The 11422-nt window shown below is 36.9% G+C and overlaps 1 protein-coding gene across 10 annotated transcripts in view; it reads right to left on the bottom strand.

Annotated features, from left to right (window-relative positions):
* LOC104591878 (uncharacterized) overlaps nucleotides 1-11422 on the bottom strand; it is a 135286-nt gene continuing 123864 nt past the window's right edge. For 2 of the 10 annotated variants that reach the window (XM_019196780.2, XM_088903212.1), the window contains 3 exons: nucleotides 8134-8196; nucleotides 7954-8043; nucleotides 7536-7849 (listed from right to left, as the gene is read on the bottom strand). In XM_019196780.2, the coding sequence (XP_019052325.1) occupies nucleotides 7835-7849; nucleotides 7954-8043; nucleotides 8134-8196 (168 nt within the window). In that variant the 3' untranslated portion in view covers nucleotides 7536-7834. Of the gene's footprint in view, nucleotides 786-820; nucleotides 3946-3992; nucleotides 5209-7535; nucleotides 7850-7953; nucleotides 8044-8133; nucleotides 8197-11422 lie in introns of those variants that run through there. The other 8 variants (XR_016085525.1, XR_016085530.1, XR_016085528.1 and 5 more) reach the window with 8 other exon arrangements.

Raw genomic sequence — 11422 nt, 5'->3', positions numbered from 1 at the left:
GGAGTTGTTCAAAACTGATGACGGAAGACGATTTATGAGATACACAGCAGTGCTGACTGTCTCCACCCAAAACCAAGAGGGTACGTGGGACTTGTGGAAGAGTTCTGACTACACTCAAGATATGCCCATCTTTTCTTTCTGCAATCCCGTTTTGTTTTAAGTAGTTTAGAAATTCCCATCAATATACTCTCCCCTTGAATCCGATTGTAGCACACAAATTCAGGCATCAAACTGAGTGGCAACATAGGTGTAAAAGTGCTGAAATACGGAGTACACTTCAGATTCCTTTCGAAGAAAATAGGCCCAAGTGAAACGAGTGCAGTCATCAATAAATGTTACAAAATATTTAAAACCCATCCGTGAGACAACCGGAGATGACCAAACATCAATATGTATTCAATAAAAAGGGACTGTTGCATGTTCAAAATGAGAAGAAAAAGGCAAAATATGACTCTTACATAAGCCACAAGTGGTGCAATCTTTATTCACATTTTTAAGAGAAATATTAGAAACAGGTAAACTACCAAAGAAAAACAACTAATCAAGTTTCTTAGAAAAAGGATGGCCCAATCGTTTATGCCACAACTACCAATCTTTATTACAATTAACAGATTCAAAACTAGAAGTAGTAGAAATTAAACATGAAGTAGAAGCAGACAGTTTTATTCTTCTCAAATTCTAGAGCAAAGAGTCTTCCTAGTCTACGCCCCTTCCCCTTCACCTCCCAGTTTGCCGGTCTTTTATCAAACAACCATCAGAAGTAAATGAGACATTGTTACCTTCCTCTACAAGTTGGCCAACAGAAATTAAATTGGTGGTAAACTTAGGTACAAATAAGGTTTTGGACAAATGAAATGGAGATGACTTAAAAGTAGATAAATATAAATCATTACATCCAAGTATATCTAATTTCTCACCATTAGCAGTAACAATGTGTTTATTGGGGAGATGGGGTTTAGGACATTGACCAAGAGTGGCCCCTATCATATGGTTAGAGGCTCCTGAGTCAATGTACCATAGATGGTTCAGTGAGGGACAGTAGGTAAGAGACTTACCAGATAGGTCCATAGAAGAGAAGGCTGAAAAGATAACAAAGGACATGAGTTGTTGAATTCATTATTCAGACATGCTACCTGAGGTGTCATTTTGTCCAGTCACAGAAGTAATGGAGGATGCTGCATCTAATCCATCTACACCTGTCTGATAAGCCTTGTAGCTTCTTTTCTTCTGATTTGATCCACTGCTTTTCTGAGGCCGAGTGGGGCATTCAGTGATAATATGGCCAACCTGCTTATAGTAGGTGCATGTATACTTTTTCTTGCAGTGAGAAACAACATGCCCAAACTCCTTACATTCATAGCACTGTATTTTAGAAAAGTCCTTCCCTTTCGGTTTTGTTTCTAGAAAGACAATATCAATGTTAGATTCCTTCCTTTCATCCAGAGTAGTCTGTGTGGCAAATCTGGTTTTGGCCCTCAAAATTTCCCCAAGAATAGCATCCAAGTCAGGAAGTGTTCCTCGACTCAGGATATTAGATTTAACAACTTCGGATTCAAGTCTGAAATGCATTAGGAAGTGCATAATATTTCTTCTATCAAAATGTTCCTTCATATACTTCACACAACATTCTAAAGGATCATTCCCCATGTGAACAAGCTCATATTTGGTCCAAAGGTTAATAAACCCAACATAATACTCTTGGACCTTTCTTTCTCCTTGATAATAGGAGAAGATGTCAACTTCTATCTGGTACTGTCTTGAGGTGTTTGATTGCTGATATACTCTCTCGAGGTACTCATACATCTCACGGGCAGTCCTGTATCCTCTCATAGGAATTGCAATGTCAGTTTCAACGGATCCTAAGATCTATGATGCAATTTTTGCATTATCAATTCTCCACTTATTAAGACCCTTGATGTTTGAATCATCAGGTTTAACTACTGATCCATACAAATATCCCTAGAGACCTTTCGCCTCCACATGAAATTGGAAATTGAATTCCCAAAGTGCATAGTTCGTACCATTAAACTTGATGGGGAGAATTTCCATTCTTTCTGATGCCATTGAATCACAAGAGCAAAAAAAACCACAGACAGAAGTATTCAAAACAATAGAATAATGAAGTACCTTTCAGTCAATGTCTAGAAAAGGAAACTGTAAGGGTCTACCGAACTCTGAAGTGGCTCAAAACCCTTCTAGACCAAATCCGATTCAAACCAAGCCAATTGGAAACAGTAGATCTGCCTTGGGCGACACTAGATCTAAAGTTTCAGCCTGATCCGATGCTTCTAGAGGGAGATCCAATCCAAAAGAAGAATATGGTGGCGCAGCAGTCCAGGAATAGTCTATCGAGTTCTAATTGAATGCAGCTTCAGAAATCGGATTCAAGAACTCTCAAGAGCCTCCCAAATACTATTAGGGAGTACTGTAGATAACAGATAAGAAAGAGGTGAGGAAGTAGTCACTTGCAGATCAGATCGTGACCTGCTCTGGTACCATGTCAGAGTCAGATCGAAAAATTGAGGAAGAGAAAGAGAGAGAGACAACACAGCCGAATGGTGGGTGTGACACCTTGTATCAATTGACACCCTAAAAGAAATATTTATATTAAGTTGTAAAAGGATGAATCTGCCCTTAATGTACAGGAGAGATATAATACAAAGAGAGATATATACAAAAATAGCCCTACGGCTAGATTTCATTGTCTCTACAAGGGCAACTATTTTATGAGTTATGAGATTTGAGAAACGAGAGGAGATGCTGTCGATTGAGAAAGAAAAGAAAGAAAGGAGAAAGGAAAAAAGAAAAGAAGAGAAAAAAGGAAGGAGGGAAGGACAAGGGAAGAAGAAGGAAGAGGAGGGTGATTCGACGCTCACCGACGACGATAATAGCAACAACGACAATGATGGAGAGGCGGCGACAACATACACAGATCTGAGTTCTCAGATCTTCATCTTCTTCTTCTCCTTTTGCTTCTTCTCTCTCTCTTCTTCTTCCTCAAATCTGAGACACGAACTCAGATCTGAGACAACTGAGACACGGACTCAAATCTGAGTTTGTATGTTTTCTGACAAAGAAGAGAGTTCCTGGGTTAGAACCGCTGTCTGGGTCAAACGAGTTGACGGTTCGACTATCCGGGTCAGCAATTTTCTGACCAAGTCAACGGTTTTTGACCCATGAATGAGTTAGGGGTGAAACAAAACCAGTTGCTTGGACGGTTTCCGGGCCAAACGGTCCGACCGTCTGAGTGAACAACGATTAAAAAAATTGTATAAAATAGTTGCCCTAATATGCAAACCATCCAAACCGTTCGACCCAGACAATCGAACTGCTGACCCAGAAATCGATAGCTAGAACAGTTCCGCTTCCGGGTCGGTTTTTAAAACCTTGTGTTAGGCGATATATCTATGAGGCAAGGAACCAATTACATGGTAACCTATTAAAAAAATATGATAAACTTGTAACCTTGAGGCCAAAACAAGGATCCAACCATGGTGCATTTCAAATATTTTTACACTAAATCAAAATTTCAACTGATCATAAAGACATTACATGAACAATTTATTTTTCATTCGTTCATGTTACACAAGGTGCACTTACCATAGATTTTTCCCCAAAACAAATATATGAAAAAAAAGGACTTTTGACTTTCAATTTTTCCCCGGTGTGTACTTGTACGTCTATTCTATACTACTATATTTGGCCCTTCCATCTGAATCTTGTTTTACCATTCATCTCTATCAAGAGCCTTAAGTAGATTCCCATGTGAGAACTCTTCCAATTCGGGGTGAAACTTGGGTGGGTCCAACCCGAGCCCAACCCAACCTGAGTTTTTGCACAGGTTGGTCCCTAAATTTTCGGGCTGTGGGCTGGGCTTGGGACAGAAAACTCGGGCTTCACCTAAACTTGGGTTGAGGCCTCAAGTAGCCCGAGCCCAATCCAATCCTGCTCAAAAACAGTACATACATAAGTGTATTGTATTTGCATAAAATATCTTTTTTATTTCTAATTATGTATACATCTATATATGTATAGAGTATGACTTATGTGCATTGAACATATTTTCAATCAATTCTACTCGTAAATTGGGCCATAAAGCCAAATTAAAGATGACTACGTAAAATATATACATAAATTCTTCCAAACCTGACCAAACCACCCATGCCCAACTAACCCGGCCTGAGCCTGAGCCCAACCCAGGTTGTGTTGGATGTGGGTTGATAAACTTAGGCATAACCTTGGGTTGGGTCAGGGCTAAGCCCAAGGTTTGCACCTACACAGTTGGGACTGGGTTGACCTTTAATCCAACCCAACCCTCCAGAGTTGCACCCCTACTTCCAAGCCATTGAATAGACAGTTTGAATTTTGGCTAAGATGATATTAGATACTTAGGAAGGAAAAACGCATTTATTTCAAGGTTGCACCTATACGGTTGGGACTGGGTTGACCTTTAATCCAACCCAACCCTCCAGAGCTGCACCCCTACTTCCAAGCCATTGAATAGACAGTTTGAATTTTGGCTAAGATGATCTTAGATACTTGGGAAGGAAACACACATTTATTTCAAATTATCATGTTATTCCATGTTTTCTTTCTTGAACTAAATAGCAAAAATTCAGTTACATAGACTTTTTGGCAAATGTAAAATCAGTTATATAGTTGAACTCCAGGTATATTTTCCACCTTGAAATAAAGAATAAGGCAAAGAAAAAGAAAACAAAAAACGTCTCTCCTCCATTAAAAAATAATTGCCTCAATAAAAAATAACCAGGAGGCATAGCTTGAAAAGTGCTGCATTGACTGGTTGAAAAAATTATATAAAACCTTAAAATCATTTTCTTGGCATTTTTTTAGTTTGGATTTTGGCCAAAGAGATATCTGTCTTGCGTGACACTCATTTCCATTTGGCCATTAGATTTGCTTTGCTGCTATATATTTTGACTACTAAAGCACTTGTAAAGAGATAAACAGATATAGTACATACCTTCCAATGAAATCGCAGGTTTTCTATCTTTTTATTTCCACGGTAGAGCCACAAGGTAAAGAATTCCATTCAAATGATAGATACCATGATTCTCTACACCAAATTCTGCTTAATCAAACTTGAAGAGCAGCCAACAAACCAGGCGGAATGCATTCATCTAATATATCTTTTGGAAGCTCCATATGGTTGCAAAAATACATAAGCCAAAATGCTGATTTCAATATCTGAAAGTTGACAAGAGATGCATTGGAGGTTCAGTTTTGGAACATTCCAGGTCAACCTTATATCGTGATTCAAGATATGCTTAATATTTGGGATATGAAATGCATATGGAACAAAAACAAAATCTAGACAATGGAGATGTATCTTCAAAATATTTTCTACCAGTGTTTTAAAAGGCGTGGGAGGCATACGCTTGGAGGTGCCCCCAAAATGCCCTGAGGCATATGTCAGAGGCGCCGACATCTCTGAGGTGTATGCCTCATACGTTTTTTTTTTTTTTTTTTTTAGACGTGCTAGAGGCGTATGCTTCATGCGCCTCATGCACACTTCATGTAAAAAGACCAAAAAAAAAGGAAAAAAGAAAGAAAAAAAGAGAAAAAAGGAAAGGGAAGATAAAGGGAAAAAAGTGGGCCAGGGGCTAAGCACTTGGACCCCTTGGCCCCCCAGCCCCCCTTTTAAACTAGTGCTATGCATCTTCATTTTTCTTAATATAAAAGATTTTTATTAAAATAAAGAAAAATGAGAAATTTCTTCCTCATCAACCCCCCTCCTCTTAAGAAGGCTTACGCCTCCTTGTGTTTGGGACATAGTTTTCAAGGTGCCAAGGTGAGGCTAGGTGACAAGGGGGTGCCTTGTTGCCTAGGTGGACTTTTTTAAGTAAAATTTACATATCCTAGGGTAGTTCCCTAGGTTCCATAACCAACTTTCTTTAATAACTAAGAAAATTATGAACTTCGTGTTTAAGTCTAGAAAAATCAACATATTTCTTAAGAAGAAAAAGAAGGAAAGAAAATTCAAAAAATATAGGGGCTGAACCCCTATTTTTGTTATAAGAAGAAGAAGAAGAAGAAGTTAGCAATGTTTGTGTTGATTAAACCCTAACAAATAAGAAAATAATAAAAAGAAATTAGTTTATAAACACAAATGAATATTTTTCTTTAATAATGTCTATTGATAATTATAATCTAAAAAATAACAATATAAAAGTATTTTATTGCACAGTATGCAAAACTGCTTGGTGACTGGGCGAGGCGAGCCTCCAAGGGCGCCTTGTCGCCTAGGCATCGCCTTGACAACCATGGTTCGGGAGGCTTACACCTCTTACATTCTGAACTATGCCTTATGCCTCTCTAAGTAGTGGAACACCTCACTCCACGCCTCCGCATTTTAAAATATTGTTTTCTAAATCCCACTAACAGCACATGTATTAAGGGTATTAAAAGTTCAAGTAGCATATTTTTTGACATCAATACCTTCAAATAGAAACTCCTACCTAAAGTATGGCTAAGTCCCTTTTCTTGCCACATAAATTTCTCTAACAGCTCAGCCACAGCAAATAACAGACCAAGTCATGGTTCACAATAGCAGCAAGATTTGGTGAAATTTCCTCATTTTGCTAGGTGGTGATACAAAATCATCCAAGAATCTTTTTGGTCCTAATATCTCCAATATGATGTTTTAACAATATTTCAGATTTTATTGATAGACTATATATTTGAGGTATAAAATTTTAGAACATAATTAGAAAATTTCCAATTTTTCATTAAAACCATCATGTTTTCTTTAGCTTTTTCCTAAAAGAACAAATAGGGATTTGGTGATTGAATGATTGATTTGCTATTTTGATATGATTCAATTAATAAGCCACTATAATTCAAAAGAAGAAGATAAAAGACACACAACTACCAAAGGGGATTCCAATCTAATTAAAACATATGGTAACAAAAAAGAGAAAATCCAAAATGGCATATATAATGAAGGGAAGATCACTAAAAGAGTTAAAGGGAGATAGAGAGAAAGACAACTATTTAAGTCTCTTAATCTTCTCTTATTTGATTTATACATCCGTTTGCAATGGTATTTTGAGACTTAGATGTGCAATTATACTTCTAATGATTCCTTGAAGGTTTAGTTGTAGATCCCACCTGCAATAATCTGAAATAAAGAAAAGAAAAAAACAGAAGAGAAGATGGGAGAGAGAAAAGTAAAGGAGAAATGGAAGGAAGAAGAGACAGAGTTCCAACCTCTCTTCAGCCCCCAATGATCTCTTTTATTCTTTTGTTGTAAAAAATAAGGACAATTACATGAGTGCCCTTAGTAGGGCGTCCATAACTAAAGACAGCAATAAAAACAATAAAAAAATAAAAAACAGGCCCATAACTAAGGTCCACATACTAAGACAAGTCATAAACATAACTTAAAGAAAAATAAAGAAACTAAGGCCCATTCGGCCCATTATCTCTACAGGTTTATTAACTAATTCCATGATTTTAGAAAACTTCCCAGATTTTTTTTAAACTTTCCAAATATCTTAGCGAAATTAGCAAAATATCCCCAAATTTCCCCATCTCTGCATGGTGAAATGTCCATTGAGATCAAAATTGCAAACCACACAAAGGACTAACAGCATGCTTTATCAATGTATTTTTTTTTGATAAATACATGCTTTATCAATGTATTTTGACAATGCTCCAGAAAAGGGTATCAGGAAGTTTGTCACTTCCCATCTACATAAATAGAATGTTCTCTAATAAATGAAAGTTTGCTTGTTGACAGAGCTCATAAAATTCTGGTATTTTTTTTTGAGTATTTTTGCCTGCCAAATTTGGAACATTTTAAAGACCCACTTCAACTTAAGTTGGCCTTCAAAAAAAAAAAAAATCATTAGCACAACAGCAAATGGAAATTTCCTACATATGATGCCATCATAGATTATTTTATGCAGTAATAAAGATAAAGACACATACCTCCTGTGTTGACTCAGTGGATCGTTTCTGAGATTCATTTGTCACCCCAAAAGCATCTTCTGCTGTTATTCGTACATACTGGCCCATGTACTGCATATAATACAAATCTACTTTATTCATTATTTTCTATTATAGAAAGAAAGGCCAACAACAGTGTTTGCGTAAAGGCAGAATATATACCTGAGCATACTGAATCAAATAACTAGGATGAAACTGCCTAAGGAATGTACCAAGTCCTATAGCCTGAAAAACAGCAGCTAATTTCATATACATGATTGGAAAAAATTCACAGGTCACTTTAGTGCAATTCAGGGAGAAGCATGTAGACATTTGAAAAAAAAACTAGATACTGGTCCAGCAACAAGGGTTGGTTGGACATTATACAATTTGAAGAGCTTAGGTTGAGTCACACCAGTACCCATCTTATAAGGGTTGGTTGGACATAAAGAATGCTCGAAATTGTACTTGAAACAGAAGGGCAGGTATGGAGGGTTGGAAGTGGATATAGAATATATGGGTCCCAACTAAGATCTTTGGGATGTGGAGGATTGTTAAATACAAAACACAGGTGGACACAAATGTTCAAAAACTTGGGGTTCATATGGCCTCAAAATGCATATGCGGTAAACGTCCTTTGATTGAAAGTATGGATCATCTGTTTATAAATGGTGTGTTGGCCAGTAGAATTTGAGGCCACTTTTGGTAAATATTTTGGATTCCCATGTGCAGAATGAATCCACTGTCCAAGCTGTTAGGAGATGGCAAGAAGCTACTCAATTAAGAAAAATATATTGGAGTTTACCATTGGATTTCTTCCCAACTTTATAATTTGGGAAATATGGAAGGAACGAAATAGAAGGAAAATGGGGGGGGGGGGGGGCGAGTTTTCCACATCTACTAAAGGTTATTTATATCATACACAGATAGGCTATAGATATTGCTTTGTCTCTTGATACATGTGGTGAATTTTCCAACAAAGATAGAGCCCAACTCAATGCATTTGGCCTCAAGTGCAAAAACACATGGATGAAGTTGGTGTACTGGATACCTCCCAACTGCAATGAAATTATGTTGAATGTGGATGGTGCCACTATGGAGACCTGGGACAATAGTGGTGGAGGAGGTTGCTTTTCTCTTCATATTAGAGCTGTCTTGAATGGGCTAGAATTTGCTATTTCAATGGGATTTAACAATGTGGTTGGTTGTTTGGATGCAGTGATGATTGTCAACTTCATTGACAAAACTTGGAAAATGTGGCATGTGATCAACAGACAGGGTGTTCCATGATGTCCATAATCTACCAGTTTGGGTTAGGGATACTCTCAATGCAGAATGGACCAGTATACCTTATATTAGATGAAAATAATGTTTTCCATTGTTGCACTGGTGTTGATTTAAGGACTATCATAGATTTTATTGTGATGATAGTCCCTTTGTATAACTTTCATAGAAGGGTAAGGTATTTACATCCCCCTCATAGGCTTTTATTGATATTCATAAATTTATGGTGGGCACCCCTCCACCGGGAGTAAATTTTGGAGTTTAACAAAAGTATATAAATATATTAAGGTTGGCTGTCTTAATTTTCCCCTAGCTTGAACATCTTAATTAAATTTAATAGTTCTTGATGATCAAATAATACAACTTATGTGTCATAGTTGTCGAGGTGATACTTAGGCCACAAGACACCCATGGAGGGTCACCTCACTTAAGTGCCTAGTTATATTGTAAATGGCGCTATGAAATATTTTTATATTCTTTATTTTTTGAGATTATGGTAATAAAATCGACATTATTTTCTTCTTTATAAGGTTCAATCAACACACATGTTGGTATATGCTATCATGAACCCTTGAGTACTTCAAGACCTGGATTGATAAGCATGGAAAAATTTTAAATTTTATCCAAAATCAGGGGCTCATCCCCTATATAGTTTTTTTTAATATTTTTCTTTCTTTTTTTTTCTCATGAATATGCTGATTTTCTATGTTCTAGTGTGAACTTTAATCTTTTTTTTTTTTATGACGATTATAGATAATTACCCCTAGGATTCATGGTTTTTATTTTAAGAAAAAAAAATCCATTACTTAGGCAACACCTAGGTGACTAAGTGGCAAGGTGCTCCCTATTGCCTAACTATGATTTATTGTAAGAAATACCTATTTTTTAAATGAAAGAAAAAACTATGATAGAAAATTGATGAAAAACTAGACGACTAGGTGAGAAGGTTCCTTCCTGTCACCTAGACTTGCTTTGGTGCCTTGAAAATTATGTTATGTGTTTTCGTGCATGTGAAATTTGAGTAAGAACTGTTGAGCTAGCCAAACAGCTAGGATACAGGCATATTGAAGTGGAAGGGGACTCAATATGCCTGGGCAGCAAACGGCAGCCATACCCTGTGGACGTTTAAACATGTGATTAGGGAAGTGGAGAAGATTGCAAAGGAGGTTGAGGCTGAATTTAAATGGGTCTGAAGGAGTGCAAATGGGCTAGCTGATTGTCTAGCAAAACGAAGGGCATTGAGACAGCAATTATTTTGGGCCACACTGTAATGAGGGATAGAAAAGAGCGATCAAAGGTATCATCAGTCCCACACCAAGTTGTATAAACTGTTTACAATCTGAAATTTAAATAAAATACATGTTTACTGATTAAAAAGAAAAAATGAGTAAGAACTGTTTCTGCATCTAACTATGATTTATTGTAAGAAAATACCTATTTTTTAAAGAACAAAGGAAAGAACTAGGATAACAAAATTGATACAAAACTGAACAGTGCCTTGTTGATACTCATACAAAAATGTCCTAAAAGGATTTGAAATTGCAAATTTCTTAACAAGATAAAATTAGTCAAACCAAGTCGGCATATTGTTAAACCTAGCATTCTTATCAAATGTAGTCGTATGAGACTACTAACAGCCCAAGCTGTGGTGTATAATCAACAGGAAATTAAGAGGATGAGATGAGAGAATGAGAGGAGAAAGAGAAAAGAAGAGAAGAAGATTTCAAAGGAAGGATTTCAGAAAAGAAGAGGATGCTTAATCTGCCGCCCCCCTCTTTCTATTTATATTAATTCTGAAGGATAAGACTGCTTACATGGCAAAATTAAAATCCTAATAAAAGACAACAATTAAAGTCCTAATAAAAGACTAACAACTAATTGTGGACTGACACTTAAATAACTAGTTGTGTACGAGTACAATAGAAAGAGGTGGGGACCACATCAGTGGTTTCTACACTCCCCCTCAAGTTGGGAATAGATGTTTGTCATTCCCAACTTGCATAGATCTGCTTCTAACTTCTTCTTTGAAACTGCCTTGGTTAGAAGATTAGTAAGCTGCATGTTGGAGCTGATATATGGAAGACAGACTTCTTGAGATGCAACCCTTTCCCTAATAAAATGTCGATCGACTTCAATGTGCTTGGTTCTGTCATGTTGTACCGGGTTATGAGCCATATTAATAGCAGCC

Source organism: Nelumbo nucifera, chromosome 4 (genome assembly GCF_055504915.1).
Source record: "Nelumbo nucifera cultivar China Antique chromosome 4, China Antique-T2T, whole genome shotgun sequence".
NCBI lineage: Eukaryota > Viridiplantae > Streptophyta > Magnoliopsida > Proteales > Nelumbonaceae > Nelumbo > Nelumbo nucifera.
This window is presented reverse-complemented; position numbering and strand designations above follow the sequence as displayed.